Source organism: Hyperolius riggenbachi, chromosome 4, assembly GCF_040937935.1.
Source record: "Hyperolius riggenbachi isolate aHypRig1 chromosome 4, aHypRig1.pri, whole genome shotgun sequence".
Lineage (NCBI taxonomy): Eukaryota > Metazoa > Chordata > Amphibia > Anura > Hyperoliidae > Hyperolius > Hyperolius riggenbachi.
The window spans coordinates 474,685,848-474,704,230 of NC_090649.1; the positions used below are offsets into that span (position 1 = coordinate 474,685,848).

The 18,383-nt window shown below is 45.5% G+C and overlaps 1 protein-coding gene across 1 annotated transcript in view; it reads right to left on the reverse strand.

Moving 5' to 3' along the window:
* The window catches only part of LPGAT1 (lysophosphatidylglycerol acyltransferase 1), a 159,829-nt gene that overhangs the window by 34,799 nt on the left and 106,647 nt on the right, over positions 1 to 18,383 (reverse strand). Inside the window, exon 4 of the mRNA XM_068232934.1 lies at positions 2,916 to 3,011. Within this exon, the coding sequence (XP_068089035.1) occupies positions 2,916 to 3,011 (96 nt within the window). The remainder of the gene's footprint in view (positions 1 to 2,915; positions 3,012 to 18,383) is intronic.

Genomic DNA, 18,383 nt, shown 5'->3' on the forward strand with positions numbered 1-18,383 from the left:
GATGCAGCGCGGAGGCTGCTACAGGACAGGTAACGTATAAAAATGCACACACCGGGGGGCTCATTATACATTGGAGGCAGCGGCAGGGCGAACTCAGCCGATTCCCTGAAGATTTCATGCTGAAATCAGAAGGGAATCGGCCTGTAGTGTATGGGCAGAATCAACACCACACAAATTCATCTCTAATCCGATTCGATTAGAGATCAATTTTGTTTCTTTGCCGAAGCTGCCCATTGCTAGTTGTATGGCTACCTTTAGTCCCCACGAAATTGGTCTATGTTTCTGATCTATGCCATCCCAAGTTTCTCCACAAAGCCAGAATTGTGTATTAAAGCCTGAAGCAAAAAAAAAAAAAAAAAAAACTTATGATATAATGAATTGTATGTGTAGTACGGATAATGAATGGAACATTAGTAGTAAAGAAAAGAGTCTGATATTTTTATTTTCAGTTATATGGCTTAAGCGGATCCGAGATGAAAAACTAACTAACAAGTAACTTGTCTATATATCTTATCTAAGGTTTAGATAGTTTACACAGCAAATATAGAATATAATTATCTTTTCCTGTGAAAATTGCATCATTTTCTCACAGTTGCAGTTTTAAAAGAACACCCTGTCTTTTAAACTATAAAGCAGAAATAATGACCCTTTTAACTTTCCTGTAGTAAAATCTTATCTCAAGCTGCCTCTCACTCTTTCTTGTTTAAGCGCTACAAAAAAACAGGACTGAATTCCACCCAACTTGGGTTGAGCAGCTCAGAGACGCTCTTTTGCACAGATAACTGTCGTTTTTTTTCCAACTCTTCCTGTACTAAAAATAAAAAGGAGACTTTTCTTTGCTGCTAATGTTCTATTTCTTAGCTGTACTACGCATATAATTCATTATCTCATCAGTTTATTTTCGCTTCAAGTTTGCGTTAAACACCCAAGGACCTTCAGAGTTTTCAATAAGTTATTTTTCATAATTGGGGAAACATTGAACACGTGTGATTGGTCAGATTTTATAATACATCAGAGAAATTGATTGTAATTCTTGAATTAAAAAGAAATATAAAAATTGTATGGTGTTGCCACCTTTAAAACGGTAAAATTAAGTTTTTATTCCCCTTTCCCCCCAAAAACGTCAGATCTAATCTAATATGCACGACTTAATCTTTCCACTATAAGAATTCCCACGAGCCACAACATCGATCGCGCTCCGGCCTCCCGAGCCTAAAGCTTGGGGGACATTTGCATAATTAATACATGTACTACTTCAAACCTAAGATACGTAAACAGGGCCGAGAAAGGCCCCTCTAATGACTGACCGAAGAGCCAGAAACAACCTTGAAAATATCCATGTTTGCTAATGACTTCTGCAGGGACACAGCACAATACGGTCTTCATATTTTATTTATTTATCTTTCCTGAGGAGCAAAGGACACGGTTGTTATTAACTGGGTCAGGCTGAGCTATTTCACCGCTCTGAAGTCCGATTTTCTCTGCCAGACGCTGTGCAGACCTCGGCATCTGGCTGAGGATGAGATAGTCCTGTGTCTCGCTAAACGCATTCCTGACCACAACTTTATGTGATAAGTTTAGATAATACTCAAGTCGTGACCAAATGAGGAATGCTTGTGCTGTAGTAGCGCGTGATAATGCGAAAATGCCCAGCATCTCATAAAAACAGCCAAAGTCCATGCAAGAAACAATTTAGAACAGGGGTGGGCAGACCCTTCTTGGATTGGGCCAAATTACTCTAGATTGCGGCCTGCAAGAGTGGGAGTGTCTCTCCCTCCCTCCCAAAATGAGTGGGCGGGGAAAGATTGGGTGGTTTCTAACCCAATGGCACTTTCCGGCGGCAATCTTTATGTCGACGGCAGCATCATGTGACACACGGATACGTACTGACAGCAGGTCACATGACGTGCCGTTGCCACGGAGATAGTTGCTGGAGAATGCGATTGGGTAAGTGGTTTATCTTGTACGTGGGCCGCAGCTGGGCCGGCTTCATAGCGGCCAGAGCACGGCCATGGTGACGGTAGCATCATGTGACAAACTGGTGCATACTTATGGCAGGTCACATGATGCTGCTGTTGCCATGGAGGTAAGCACTGGAAAGTGTGATTGGGTAAGTTGCTTCTCTTGTATGTGCACCGCGATGGGAGGGAGAGAGGAGTGGAATCCCGCCCTCTATTGCCAGGCCGGCATCATAGCAGCCGTGGTTCAAACCATTTAGAATATGAAATATAAGCATTTTGTAAACAACATTGTTAAAGTGGAACTTTAACCTCCTTGGCGGTTATCACAAGTCAGGCTCTGTGTGGAAAAAAAATAAGCAGTAACCCCGAGCGAGACTCGTGGTAGCCGCCAGCAGGACTGTGCAGAGCAAAGCGCACAGCGGGCGTTTTAACTCACCTCCCGGGGGATCCAGACGCCGGCAGCCACTTTCCTTCCTGTCCTCCGAGTCTTTGCACCTGTCAGGTGAGATCGCGGTTTGTCATCATGATGACAGACAGCAATCTCACTACAGTGTTAAAGCGCCACCCGGAGGACGGAGGGAGAACTGTAGTGCTGGATCCCAGGGAGGGAAGTCTGTGCTGGGGCTGCTGCAGATCTCCCTTCGGTGTGAATTTTTTACCCAGTTTTAGGGTCAAAAAGCCTGCAAAAAAAGTTGCGCAGCTTTTAGTCCCTAAAATACGGAAAGAATCATAACGCCAGGGGGGGGTTAAAGAGGAACTGCAGTCAAAATAGCATCATGAACAAAATTGCTTATTTTTTACAATAGTTATAAAAATAAAAAAATATATATATATTTTCCTGGATTTGGCTTTTAACCTCTCCTCTCTCTCTTTAGCAATGTTCCCAGTGCATTTATTTTTTTTAGTAAATCTTGCCGCACACAAATCAGGAATGACAGACTGAAGAGGGCTTACCTGTCGGATGAAAAAGTCTCCGTGTACCAGGGACACGATACCAAAATTGGTATATTTAAATATATGGTCCATCAGCCACATCATCTGCCGAACCACCTGCAACAAAAGGGCAATTAGAATAAAATGCCAGGCAAGCCATCCGCATTAAATCATCAGTCTCTGGCAGTGTCAGCGACACCCCTACAGTCAGTCAGAAAAAAAAAAAAGTATTATTTGCAAAAGGAAACCTGTAATTTGCATTTCCCAGGATGCTTTGTGGCATTACTCTGCTCTCTAGGGCTGCAGTGGGCGGTGCTTCACCAGGGAGCAACAGCAGAGACAGTTTGAGCTAGTTCACACAGGTGACTGCCAGCATTAGTGCGTGACTTTTACCGCCGGGATCCAGCGCATCCTGCATTGAAATGAATGGCAGCTTTCTTAATGCTTTTACCATCGACTGCACAAGCGCCGCGGTCGATCGGATTTTCCAAGACGCTGCTTAGCATCTGTTGTGTTCATGATTCTGTATCTTCTCAGGGGCTCAAAATGTGACAAGACAATGACTTGATGACTGCCGGAGATGGGTGTAATATATAGAGTCTGTCGGTTATAAACTCCACCCACATCTGGTGATGTAGGCGGAGCACTGAGAGGAACGGCTGTGTCGTTTGTGAGGTCAGCAGAAGCGCAATCAGCAAACAAGCAGCAGCTTCATAAAGGATACATTACCGATTTACATTGAAGGACCACTACAGCAAAAAAAGTAAGCAGTTCAAATCTGACAGAACCAACAGGTTTTGGACTATTCCATCTCCTCATGGGGGATTCTCAGGGTTTTCTTTGTTTTCAAAAGCATTTCCTAAACAGCAGTTGCTAAGGGTTGGGGGACTAACAGTGCCGGGGGTTTCTTTGCGTTCGCTGATCGTCCCAAAGTTGTATGCCATGACTGCCGCGCACCCAATCGATCAACATCTTGCAGCATGCTTGATCGACTTACGCGGGCAATTTTGGCCTGAAATTGGTTGCATTGTTGGTCGGGCATGCACTTGGCACACCGATTTTCATCTTCTTTGACTAAAATAATCGAATTGGATGGTCGATCGGCCGCCAAGTTACCTGACGTATGGCTACCTTTAGGCTGGCCATACATTTTACAATCTAGGATAAACAACCTTAGCAGCCTTCTTCCATCAAGCACATACAACTCTTCATTTTTTCCTGGAGTCCAACTCTTTTTGGTGCTCATCAGATGTGTGTACATACATCCAATTGTGATTGGCCAATTGTACCACCTCCATGTAGTATGAGAGCTTACCGAAACATTCTGTACACAAATCTGTGGGTCCTTATACTACATGAAGGTGGTAAAACTGGTCAGTGATTGGCCAATCAAAATTGCATTAGTTCTACAAGCCTAAGCTTTAAGACGCATAACTGGCGACTATCAAAGAAATAAAAATTACCCCTTAAACTGACCTCAGTAATATGTATTCATCTGTCCATTCATGAAATGTTTCTGCCTTGTATTTACAGGACTGGTTTGAGAAGCAACCGGGGCCAGACATTGGGGACCCCTCGGCCCACCGGACCCGGCCTTGCTGGCCAGAGAAGAAGGTGGTAATGGCAGCGCTTCCAAACAGACGCTACACCTGAATTGACCACCAGCACAAGTGGGCAGAGCTCCAATAACAGGCAGATTATAAACCTCGCATTCAAAAACAGGTACAGTAAAAGGAGGGCGTTAGTTTCAGCATAAATTGTGCACAAATTATCCCTAATAGACTCTCCCACGACGATGACGGGCCCCCATGGGAGAGACCTAAGCACTAGTCTAGCTTGCTGGCCGGAGGTCTCCTGTCCTGGTGCCACGAGACAGTGCTCAATATGCTCTATGACAGACGGTGATTGACAGCAGATTGTAGGGTCACACGCGAGTGCAATTATTCACATTAGATGGAAAGCTAAAAATAAATTCAAGGACAAGTTTCTTCCAAGGACAAGAGCGCTGCCATTTCCCGTGACAGGTTTCAAGTGGAGGAAAAATCCTTTCAGAAGGGTCACCCAAAAGTGGCATTTTAATTTAAGCTAAACTGATTCCTCCTTTGATAAAAGGGGGGGGGGGGGGGGTCACACGATGCAATGAAAAGATCCGGTTTCATGCCAATTTGACAAAAGTTGTACAAAAAAAAATGCTTTTCTTTTTATTTAAAGAGGAACTCCAGTAAAAATAAATTCCTGGGAGGGGCCAGATCTCGATGTATACCTGTCCTGGAGGGTTAATGGAAAGTGCTTAATTTTTACAATAATTATGTATTAATGATTTAGTCTGTGTTTGCTCATTGTAAAAGCTTTCCTCTCCCTGATTTACATTCTGACATTTATCACATGGTGACATTTTTACTGCTGGCAGGTGATATCACTGGAAGGAGATGCTGCGTGCTTTTTTTGGCAGTTGGAAATGGCTTTTATTTCCCACAATGCAACAAGGCTCCCAGTGTGATGTCAGTACCTCAGAGCTGTGAGGCACTGACATCACACTGTGGGAGGGGTTTCACCATAAAATCAGCCATACAGCGCCCCCTGATGATCCGTTTGAGAAAAGGAATAGTTTTCTCATGGGAAAGGGGGTATCTGCTACTGATTGGGATGAAGTTTAATTCTTGGTTACGGTTTCTCTTTAAGTGAGAAACCCGTTTAAAAGTCCGATTAAGTGTAAGATATACTGTCAATTTCTTGATTGGATCAAAGCAAAACATTTTTTATAGTTTTCATTCATTTTTGTTTTCAGAATTGGTGAAAAACTGAACACGTGTGCGATGCATTGGTTACATTTTTCAAATGTTACAATTCATAAGAAAAATGGATTGTGCTTCTTGAACTGGAAAGAAATATAAAAACTTGTATCATATGCGGCCATCTTAAAGAGAACCCGAGTTGTGTTTAACCAGTTCACCCCCAAGGGTTTTTATCCTAACGGACCAGAGCAATTTTCAGTTGTCAGCGCTCCTCCCTTTTATTCCCTAATAACTTTATTACTACTTATCACAAGAAAATGATCTATACCTCGTTTTTTTCGCCACCAATTAGGCTTTCTGTGGATACTACATTTTGCTAAGAATTTTTTTATTCTAAATGCATTTTAATGAGAAAAACAGAAAAAAAAAGAAAAAAAAATCATTATTTCTCAGTGTTCAGCCTTTATAGTTTTAAAATTAAACATTCTCCTGTGGATAAAACAAACACGTTGTATTTGCCCAGTGGTCCCGATAATTAAACCGTTTAGATTATGTCCCTACCACAATGTATGGCGACAGTATATTATTTTGAAATATAAGTGGTTATTTTTCTGTTTGTTCTGGCCATAATTACAAGCCCCTATGTAATAAATTAAAATTAATTTTCCCCCATAAAATATAGAATAAAAAAAGCTGAGTCCCTAAGGCAACTATTTTTTTTTTTTTTTAAGCTGATTTTTTTTTTTTTTACAAGTGTTTTTTTTGGGGGGGAGGGTTGGAAGTGTAATTTTATTAATGATGTGTATATACTTGAAAATGTATGTATTTTGTAAGTGTAATATACTTTTTGGCCACAAGATGGCGCTGGTGAACACTCATAGGACGTGTTCACTTTTTTTTTTTTTTTTTTTTTTTTACACACTTTATTAAACTGTTACATTTCCTGTTTATGTGAATGGACGTAGCCGCTGTTCGCGGTCACGTCCATTCACTCCAGGCACTGCGATTGGGTAGAGGACTGTTCAGTCCTCTTCCCCAATCGCCCAGCACGGGATCCCGACGGTAATGGCGGCGGTAGCGGCGGACACACGGCGGTAGCAGCGGCGGGAATGCGCGACGTATTAAAACGTCATGTTGCTGTTAATAGCGGTAAGCATGACGTTTTAATACGTTAGGATGGCGGTAAATGGTTAAAGAATGTTATCTGCATACAGAGGCTGGATCTGCCTATACAGCCCAGCCTCTGTTGCTATTCCAAACCCCACTAAGGTCCCCCTGCACTCTGCAATCCCTCATAAATCACAGCCGTGCTGTGAGGCTGTGTTTACATCTGTAGTGTCAGTCTCAGCTGCTCCCCCGCCTCCTGCTTTGCTCCGGTCCCTGCCCCCGTCCCTTCCCTCCAATCAGCAAGGAGGGAAGGGATGCAGACGGGGCCCGGAGTTCTGCAGGAGGCGGGGAGAGCAGCAGACTGACACTATAGAGATAAACACAGCCAGCTCTGACAAGCTGTTTGTCAGCAGCGTGGCTGTGATTTATGAGGGATTGCAGAGTGCAGGGGGACCTTAGGGGGGTTTGGGATAGCAACAGAGGCTGGGCTGTATAGGCAGATCCAGCCGCTGTATGCAGATAATATTCTTTAAACCCACCTCGGGTTCTCTTTAAAGGTGGCCAACACACCATACAGATTTCTATATTTTTTGGGGCATCTGATAAAGTTATATATAGGGGTGCTGCAGCTAAAGGGACGACGAAAGGCCGGTTTTGCCTATGGTTAAAAGTTAGGATTAGGCCCCAATTACAAGGGGTGGAGCCTAGGGAACAGACTGCGTAGGGGAGGAGCTGGTTGTTGGGGATGTCATGAGCTAAGGCTGCACTACAAAGCTAAAGCAGAGGAGGTTTGTTCAAATTTCAGGAAAAATATAGCCAAAAATCAGATCACATTTCAGAGCAGCCTGTTGGTAATGTGCAGTGATAGCAGCTCCCCAAATTATTCCCTACTGGGAAGTAATGGGTCATTTGCAAAATGATCTTGCTGCTATTGATCCACCTAGGATTAGCTTAAAGAGAACCTGTACTGAGTAAAAATATTTAAAATAAACACATGAGGTAACTTCTAATGAACATTACATAGTTGCCTTGCCATCCGTTCCTCTCAGAAGCTCACCATTTTCTTCTGACAATAATCCCTTCCAGTTCTGACAATATTTTGTCAGATCTGAAATATATCAGTTGCTGTCAGTAAAATATCAGTTGCTGTCAGTTATAGCTGAGAGGAAAACGGATGTACCAGGTAATGTCCATGGTTCCCTATGGCTCAAGTGGGCGATGTTACAGTTTAACTGTGTGCTGACCAGAAAGCTGTTATGGGGTAATGGCTATTTTCAAAATGGAGGACGGAAAATTCCCTTGATCATAGTGAACAAATAGGACGCGGGACAGTAGAAAGACACTGAGGAGTAGACTACATGTAAGGTAAGTATGACTTGTGTATGCTTATTTTGACTTTTATTTTCAGTACAGGTTTTCTTTAAAGGACTTCCGAGGCCAAAATCCGGGCCCAAAACATAAAAAAAGTTAGCTACCTTCATGGCTTTGTAAGGCACGGAGGACGCCGTCCGCGCCCTCCGTGCCGTTCCGCCTGGTCCCCTCTGGTGAATAGCCCCCCGAAAGGCTGCGACCCCACGGTCCGGGTCGGCATCTTCTGCCCCTATAAAGATGGCCGCCGGAGCTGGCCACGGCTGCGCAGTCCGCATAGCCGCTACTGCGGCTGCGCAGCTCTAGGGCCAACCCTCCGATCCACGCTACCTGTTACGTTATCGGGGGGTTGGCCCTAGAGCTGCGCAGCCGCAGTAGCGGCTATGCGGACTGCGCAGCCGTGGCCAGCTCCAGCGGCCATCTTTATAGGGGCAGAAGATGCCGACCCGGACCGTGGGGTCGCAGCCTTTCGGGGGGCTATTCACCAGAGGGGACCAGGCGGAACGGCACGGAGGGCGCGGACGGCGTCCTCCGTGCCTTACAAAGCCATGAAGGTAGCTAACTTTTTTTATGTTTTGGGCCCGGATTTTGGCCTCGGAAGTCCTTTAAAGAGAAACCGTGACCAAGAATTTAACTTCATCCCAATCAGTAGCTGATACCCACTTTCCCATGAGAAATCTTTTCTTTTTTTCAAACTGATCCTCAGGGGGCGCTGCATGGCTGATATTGTGGTGAGACCCCTCCCACAGTGTGATGTCATGACCATGGCCCTGACAGTTTCCTGTCTGTGAACCTCATCACATTGTGGGAAATAATAGCTGGGTCCAACTGCTAAAAAAAAGCAAGTAGCATCTCCTTCCACTGACATCACCTGCCAGCAGTAAAAATGTCCCCATGTGGTAAATGTCAGAATGTAAATCAGGGAGAGGAAAGATTTTACAGCGGGCAAACACTGACTAAATCATTTAGACATAATTACTGTAAAAACGAAGCACTTTTTTTATTACATTATTTTCACTGGAGTTCCTCTTTAAGGCCGCATACAGACATTACAGAATTGTCAATCAATCAGTCTGAATAGGTGAGTTAAGATCGTTGCAACTAGATTTAAAGCAGAACTCCAGATGCTGCTTTCCTAAATCCCATCTATTTAACTAGAATTAGGTTTATAAATATCTGTTTTGGAGCTAAAGCCCACAACCACAGGCCCTCTCTCCCCAACCCTAATCTGATGCTTTCTGGAACAGGGTGTAGCTAAGCTGCAACTCACCCTCCCTCCTGCAGCACTTTATGGGGGGGCCCAAAGCATAAGCTGCCAATCACCCTCCCTCCTTCTTTCTGGGATATAGCGTGTCTCAGGCTGCAGTTCATCCGCTCTTCAGCACCACTCTGCAAGATAAGCCAAGGTACAAACTGCCACTTGCTCTCCTACCTTCAACACCTATAAGAGGGGGTGTGGCCTGAGCTGTGACCCCTCCCTCCTGTAACACATTTATGGGTGGGTCCATAGTCACTGGCTACCACTTCAGTGGCTGATGGAGGTGAGAGTGTGCTCCAAGGGGGCGTGTCATGGACTCACACGATTGGTAGGAGATAACTGGGTAATCTGCAGGTCCCAGCAGTGCCGTCCAGGACTGTGAAGTCGGAGCAATTTTGGGTACCCGGAGTCGGTGGTTTCATTAACCCCCTTGGCGGCATGATTCTTTCCGGATTTTAGGGTCTAAAAGCGGTGCAATTCTTTTGCACCCTTTCAGACCCTAAGACCTGGAAAAAATCATGCTGCTAGGGAGATCTGCAGCAGTTCCAGCAATCACTCACCTCCCTGGGCTCCCACGCTGCAGTTATGCCTCCATCCTCCGGGTGGCGCTGCAACTCTAAAGTGCGATTGCTGGCTGTCATGATGACAGCCGGTGATCTCACCAGCAGGAAGCAGAGCCCCGGAGGAGAGGAAGAAGACTGCCAGCCGACGTCGGGATCCCAGGGAGGTATGTAGAAACGCTCCCGCTGCGCGCTATACTCTGCATACAGCCTCCGGCGGCTACCCCGAGCAGAGGTCAGGATTACCGCTCTTAGCTGTGGTTTTCCGCCCCGACCCTAGCTCGGGGTTACCACCAAGGAGGTTAACTGAGGAGTCGGAGGATTTTTGTACCGACTCCACAGCCCTGGTGCTGTCCCTAGCCATTACAACTCTTGTATAAGAAAGATTAATAATGCTACTGTTTGTTTTGTACAGGTCCTAGGAGCATGGGCAGAACTTGCTGTTATTACCCGGAAGTAAACCTCAGCATGTAATGATAAAGAAGATGATCAGAGGTTACCTACAGCGATAACTGCAAGGCAAAACTTTATGTTCCAACAGTAATGCGCAAATAATTACCGCCGCTAACACCATCAGAAGGCATTCTCTCCCAGGCTTACAAAAAAAAAATCCCTATTGGTTCTTACAAGGACCACTATCGTGAAAAACTGTAAAAATGTAAAATGCACGTAAACACATACAAATAAGAAGTACATGTCTTACACAGTAAAATAAGCTATAAATTACTTTTCTCTTATGTTGCTGTCATGTACAGGAGGCAGACAAAACTGACAGGTTTTAGACTAGCCAATCTCCTCATGGGGGATTCTCAGCATGGCCTTTATGGTTTATAAAGACATTCTTCTAAAAGGATTTATACAAAGATGCTGCACAGCTTCCCTGCTCACTTTTTTGTCAGTTGGACGGAGCAAGTCCCATTCACTAAGTGCTTTTGAAAATAAAGAAAACCTTGAGAATCCCCCATGAGGAGATGGGCTAGTCCAAAACCTGTCGGTTCTGTCAGCCTACTGCAAGTGACAGCAACATAGAAGAAAAGTCATTTATAGCTCATTTTACTCTGGAAGAAATATTTGTATATGTTTGCATTTGTACGTGTTTGCATGTATTTAACGATTTTCGTGATAGTGGACCTTTAAAGGACAACTATCAAAGTTAACTTAAATTCTAAATTCCACATATATTTCCAGTAATTACTAGCAAACAGCAATACAAAGACTTTTTTTCATCTTTTCATGTTTTATGTGAAGATAATATGATATTTACAGAGAACAGTTCTCATTGTGGGCATTACTATGGAGGACTGTGCCCGGCACATCCAGCATACAGAAACTATCTTCGCTGGCTCTAATACTCGGACTAGAATAAGTTCAGAATGATAGAAAGGAGAAATATAGCTTCAAATGTGTGTAAATCATCATCAGCTGAAGCTCTGTGTTCCTGTCTGTGTGTGTCTCTCTCTGCCACGCCAGTGTAAAGTAAACAGTTTACAGCCAGGTTACAGTGCACCTCTGCCTCCCCCAGATGCTGACACAAATAGTTACAAAACAGCTGGTAAACAAGGCTTTTCTCTTCACACAGTCTGTGCTGAGAGACTTCTGAAAAACATTTTCATTGTTGCTGACTAAAAGCTCTATAGGTATGTGGCATTTACAGAGAAAAAAAATTCTTTGATAGTTCTTGAACTGTGATGGCCGGCTTGTGATTCCCCCCTCCCCCCCCCCCATCCATATTCCACATATGGTCTTGAAATCCCCATCCCCTGCCTGAAATCGGCCAGGAATGCTAAGGATGCTGGGGGATTGATGTCATGATCCACCCCATGTCCTGCTCCCAGCCAACTGCCACTGTGAAAAGAGATGTAATCTAATCCAGGCACGCAGACAAGACATCTGGGCTAAGCATTATATCATACACACAAGATAAGACAGGCTGCAGCTATTCTTCTGTGTCTCCTCTCTTCTCTTCACATTGTAAAAAAAAAAGAGATGTAATTTGATCCAGGCAGGCAGGGGGCAGGGGAGGGTACCAGGCTGGGGCGGAGGACACAATGCTGAGGGTGTACTTGCAAGGCATCAGCATGAGGAGAAAGATGGAGATGCTACTACAGATATAAATGTTAGTCTGTTCGGAGGGAGGGTGATTGGCAGCTTGTGCTATGGGCCCTATACATATGATGTACCAGATGTAAACTTTATATTATACAGTATGTTCATCTAACTGTACACAGTGCATAGACTACATATATGTATTGCAATTTAAACTTTCAATAAGTCAGTCTTTGGAAGTAATGAAAACCCAGATTTGCCCTTTCCCTGCAGGAAACCCCTGATCATGTATTATTTTAAATTGTCCAGCGCTAGCTTAGTTTTACTTCCTGAGATCACCTTCAGGTTCGCTTTACATACTGCCCTTACCTGGCCCTGGGGATCAACCCTGCTCGTCAGAACAGCAACTGGCCAAAATGGATTTCTTCTAGCGGTTGCTATAGTATTCAGCTACGCTGGGAGGCCTCCCGCTCCTTTCTGCTCCGCAGAGAAGATGCCGCTCAGCCAGGCCAAGGATAGGATGTCCACATGCGTATCTGTGATAATGCTTGTCAGATTATGCATTGGCACATCCACCACCAGCTAATGGGGGTAATCTGATTAAAGGGAACCTGAAAAAAGAGGAACATGGAGGCTGCCATTGCTATCCCCATTATAGTACTAGTTCAGGCATAGTTCTTTTTTTGTGACGTATTTAAAGTGAATCTGTAACAAAAAAAAACAAAAAAAAGCCGCTGAGAAATACTTACATCAGGAGGGAGGAGCCTCTGGACCCTAACGAGGCTTCCCCTGTCCTCCTCAGTAGATGGGATCCAGCACTGGGACGTCCTGAGGATATCCTTGTTGGCGTGCGCACATGCACAGAAGCGGCTCTCCGCTTGGGCTCCGGTGGAAATAGCCAAGTCTGATCGGGTCCGTTCTATTGTGCAGGTGTGAGCCGTATGCACCTGCGCAGTAGAATGGACCCGATACGGCTCGGCCATTGCCGCCGGAGCCCGAGACGCTGCTGAGCATGTGCACAGAGGCAATAATTTGGCCGTTCTGTGTCCGGGGGAGCCAGTGCTGTATCCAGAAGGCTGAGCAGGATGGGGGAAGCATCTTCAGGATCTAGATCAGGCATGGGCAAACTTGGCCCGCCAGCTGTTAAGGAACTACAAATCCCACAATGCATTTGCCTTTATGAGTCATGACTGTGGCTGTCAGACTCATGCAATGCATTGTGGGACTTGTAGTTCCTTAACAGCTGGAGGGCCAAGTTTGCCCGTGCCTGCTCTAGTGGCTCCTCCCTCCCAAGGTAAGTATTCCCCAGGGGCTCTTTTTTTTTTTTTTTTTTTTTTTTTGGGGGGGGGGGGGGGGGGGGGCTTACAGATTCTCTTTAAAGAAAACCTGTAAGTTGGCAAAGGGATAAGTTAGATTCTTACCCCAGTAAAGGGAAGGCCTCTGGATCTTCCAAAGGCCTTCCGCATCCTCCTCCAGATCACCGCTGGGACTCCTGAGAGCTCGCAGCTGAGCTCCCGTACATGAACGAGCAGTGGCCGCACTACGCAGGCTGGCTCGCGCAGTGGCACAGAGTCCTGAGCCCGATCAGGTCAGTGCCTCTGCGCAGGCCCACGCCATCTGCACCTGCAGTGTGGCCCTTCTCCATTAGTAAGCCCTTGTCCAGGAGGTTTGAGGGTTCCCAGGAACTGGACCAGAGAGGAGGAGGGGGACGGGGGAAGCTTCTGGATTATCTGGTGGCTTCCCCTTTACTGGGGTAATTATCAAAATTGGATGCTGTTTTCCTTACAGGTAAACTTTAAAGGGAAGGTTCAGGGAAACCTGTAAAAAAATAAAAATCCCTATCCACTTACCTGGGGCTTCCTCCAGCCCGTGGCAGGCAGGAGGTGCCCTCGCCGCCGCTCCAGAGGCTTCCGGTCGTCTTCGGTGGCCGACCTGACCTGGCCAGGCCGGCTGCCAGGTCGGGCTCTTCTGCGCTCCACACGGGCGCGCTGACGTCATCAGACGTCCTCCGGGCTGTACTGCGCAGGCGCAGTAGTTCTGCGCATGCGCAGTACAGCCCGGAGGACGTCCGATGACGTCAGCGCGCCCGCGTGGGACGCAGAAGAGCTCGTCCTTGGAGCGCAGAAGAGCCCGACCTGGCAGCCGGTGCTCCAACGTTTTGACCTACGCGTCGATTTTGCCTACATTCCCTTCTGCGCGTGCTCAGTACTTTCCACGCCCACTCTGCACATGCGCATTTAGGTTTTCTCATTTCCCCTCATCGGTTTACCCTACGGGTGTGCGGAGTAAGCCTGTGGCTGTAGGGAGTGCAGCGGCAAGTGTTTCCTAATGAGCAGGCCTCTTTCTAGGGGTCGTGCAGCCGCCCTAAGCACAAATTAATCATCTTTAACTGCTGCATTTTCAAACTTATTTCCGTTATTACTTTATTAGCAATAACATATAGTGAAACACATATACAATCAGCCTATTTTCATAGTAGGTTATTTCGATTTGTAGGTCTCCTCGATGGAGTTCTCCATCATTCTGTCATGAGCGTAGGACATTTCGACAATGTAGGACAAAACGTTGGAGCACCGGCCTGGCCAGGTCGGGTCGGCCACCGAAGACGACCGGAAGCCTCTGGAGCGGCGGCGAAGGCACCTCCTGCCTGCCACGGGCTGGAGGAAGCCCCAAGTAAGTGGATAGGGATTTTTATTTTTTTACAGGTTTCCCTGAACCTTCCCTTTAATCATCATGATTTAAAAGAAAATCTGTAATTTAAAAAAAACTGCCTCGGGGGACACTTTCCTCAGGAGGGGGAAGCATCTGGATCCTAATGAGGCTTCCCCCGGCCTCTTCACCCATGAGCTGCCTGCACAGTAGAGCAGACCCGATCAGGCTCAGCAATTTCTGCCTGACCCCGATCGGAAGGCAGATACTGCAGCTGCACAGGAGCAAAGATTGTAAACATTGCTGCGCGCTACTTGTCACTTGTCGGGGGATTTTTGAGAGATCCCCAAGGCTCAAGAGGACAGGGGAAGTGTCATACGGATCCTGAGGCTTCCCCCGCCCGGAGGCAAGTACCCCATAGAGGCATTTTTTTTTCTTAAAGAGAACTCGAGGTGGAGTTCTAAGAATGAAATCTGAGCTCAGAGGCTGGGTCTGCCTATACTGCCCAGCCTCTGTTGCTATTTCAATCCTCCCTAAGTTCCCCCTGCGCTCCGTTCTCCCCATAAATCACAGCTGCGCTGTGCGGGCTGTGTTTACCTTTGTCCTGTCAGTCTTGCCGCTCCCCCGCCTCCTGCAGAGCTCTGGTCCCCTCCTGCGTCCCTTCCCTCCCCGCTGATTGGAGGGATTCGACGTGGGCTGGGACCGGCGCTATGCGGGGGAGCGGCGAGAGTGACAGGACAAAAGTAAACAGCCCGCTGGGACACGCTGCGTGTCGGCTGTTATTTATGAGGGGAGCGGCGCCCAGGGGGAACTTAGGGGGGATTGAAATAGCAACAGAGGCTGGGCAATATAAGCAGACCCAGCCTCTGAGCGCAGATTTCATACTTAGAACCCCACCTCGGGTTCTCTGTAAGCCCCATACACACGCTTAACAGCGGCCTTTTATGCAGCACAATTATCAAACAACTTTAGCTGTGAAACAAATTGAAACAACCCAAAAAAATTGTATGCCATTGTTCAAACAACTGATAAGACGTCAATCCAACTGTTGGATTGACATCATATTCGTTGTGTGAATAATAGCAAGCAACTTTTTTGGTTGTTTCAACTTGTTTCACAACAAAAGTTGTTTGATAATTGTGCTGCATAAAAGACCGCTATTGAACGTGTGTATGGGGCTTTACAGATTCACTTTAAATTACTTATGCTTTAAAAAGTTTTGTTGAAACAAAATGTTTTGCAGAAAAAGAATTGACCTGCTGCACCAGTCCATAGATCCCAAGTGACCGACAGCTGCCTGCTCATGTGCCATCAGCCTGAAATGCTGCCCCTTTGGTTGAATGGGCACAAAAGAGGGTGAGTGACTTGTCTGTCAGCTGAAGCCCCACTTTCCTACCGACTGGCAGCCTACCGGGTCTACAGACTGCCTGGGAGGGAAGGAGCAGGCAACAGGGAGACGCTGAGGAGGAAATATGAAATGGTACAGGAGGCAGTTTTGTTTTAGGTCTCACAAAAAAAATCTACTTTTTTTTAATTCAACAAAACCTTTTTATGCATAAATTATTGAGAAATAAAGTTCTATCAAATGTCTTCAAAAAAAAAAAAAAAGTGCCTAAATATGCCCTTTAAGAACTTCCAGGCAAATTAAAATGTGCGCCCTGATTACTGCCTGTTATTCCTGGCAGGGTGTTGGTTTCATTTACTGTATTTGCACAGTGCCATCGCTCCCGTCACCACTGCAGTTTGCTTGCTCAGCTGTCTAATAGACAGCAGACCTCCGTACAACGTCCAGGAGCGGATTTCATTGGCTCCTGACCCTGTGATCATTGCAAGCCAATCAAAGAACGAGATCTGGCAAACAAGAAAAATAAAAAGCTTTTGTTCGCAAAGCGAACCTGAACCGAGGAAACATTTTTAAAATAAAAACAACGTACCTGCAAATGCATATTACATACTGTATATACTGGAGTAGAAGGATAATTTTTGGGCCAAAAAAGGTGGCCCAAAACTGGGGGTGTCGGCTTATACTCAAGTCACTACTCTTTGGGTAACCCCCACAGTCCCCCCACTATATGCACAGTGGTGAGAGACCACACACTTGAGGTTAGCTGGGACCTCCCATGGAAGGGTCATCTGGAGTTGTAGCCTTGGAAGGCACACAGGAACAGTGTCTGAGTGGTGAGAATCCTTGCATACGTATGACAAGTTTTAGATACATGACTACGTGGCTCTGCATTCCTTGCTTTATGTCAGCTGAAACTTTGCAACAGGAGTTCTTTGTATATCCATCTCCATTATATGCCTATGTTCGGACTTATTATTGCAATCTGCTGAATTTATGCTGTTTTTCTAATGTATGGTTGTGGCCGGCCATGGCTGTGAGTGGTGCCTTGAGTGGTGCTGTGGCTTTTGCCACCCCCGGCTTATACTCGGGTCAAACATTTTTTCCAGCTTTTTAAGGTAAATGTTGGGGGGGGTGTCTTCTTATACTCAGGTCGGCTTATACTCTAGTATATACAGTACTTACCTCACCATCGCTTCCTCTCAAAAGCTTACCATTTTCTTCTTACAATGATTACTTCCAGTTCTGACAAGATTTTGTCAGAATTGAAATATATCAATTGCTGTCAGTTATAGATCAGTTGCTGTCAGTTATAACTGAAAGGACAACCGATGAGCTAGGTAATGTCCATGTGTCCCTATGGCTCAAGTTGGCCGATATTACAGTTTAACAGTATGCTGACCAGGAAGCAGTTATGGGGTAATGGCCATTTTTAAAATGGAGGATGGAGAATTCCCTTGATCACAGTGGACAAACAGGACACGGGAGAGGAGAAAGAGATTGAGGAGTAGACTACACAGAAGGTAATTATGACCAGTGTATGGTTATTTTGACTTTTAGTTTTAAGTTCTCCCAGAGCCTGCCAGTACTGAAAGGGTTAAGAAATGGCTGTCATCTCTCTTCTCATTTTGTATTCTCTCATTAAAGAGGCCCTGTAGTGACATATAGTACAATGCAGTAAATTATTCAAGATACCCGCTTTTATGGTAAATTTCCTGGTTTCAGCCTCAAACACTTCCTCTATCTAGATGTTGCTGTATATTGGTATTTAGCCCCGCCCTACCAGTGATGTAACAATCTAGGCTGTCAGTCAGTAGGGAGGCGTGGCTTCAGCAAGAATAGCAATCACCCCTCCCACATTGCTGCTCAAGTCACTGTAGAAGGCGGGGTTCTGACTGAGGGTGGGTGGAGGAAGTTGGCAGCAATCGGGCATCTGCAGCAAGGAGACCAGCACCAATGAACTGCTGCACCAGGTATTCTACACATATATATTACAAAAACAAACAACAACAAAAAGTTTTATATAAAATTAATTCCTAATGAATGAATTAAATTAACAAAGAAGGTCACTAGACTGAGGCTGTAACTGAGACAATCCCATTGCTGCTGGCCGGCACAATAAGTTTAAATAATATAAAATATAAAGAGCTTGATTCATTAAGCTGCACTGCTAAAGCAGGGCACCTTAATGTGAAGGAGCGGCCACTAATGCATGCCTTAAAGGAATACTATCAATGCCCAAGTGTTCTAAAATTACAATGTACAAATAATGTCTAAGTAGCTGTGTAAACATTTTCCTACTTGTTAAATATCAGAGGCAAAAGCTTTAATTTATTGAGAGTAGGATTTAGCTATATTGGGACAAATCAATTGCAGAAGGGGTGTCTGCTTCAACGCACAGCCAGAGTTGCATATCAGACTACA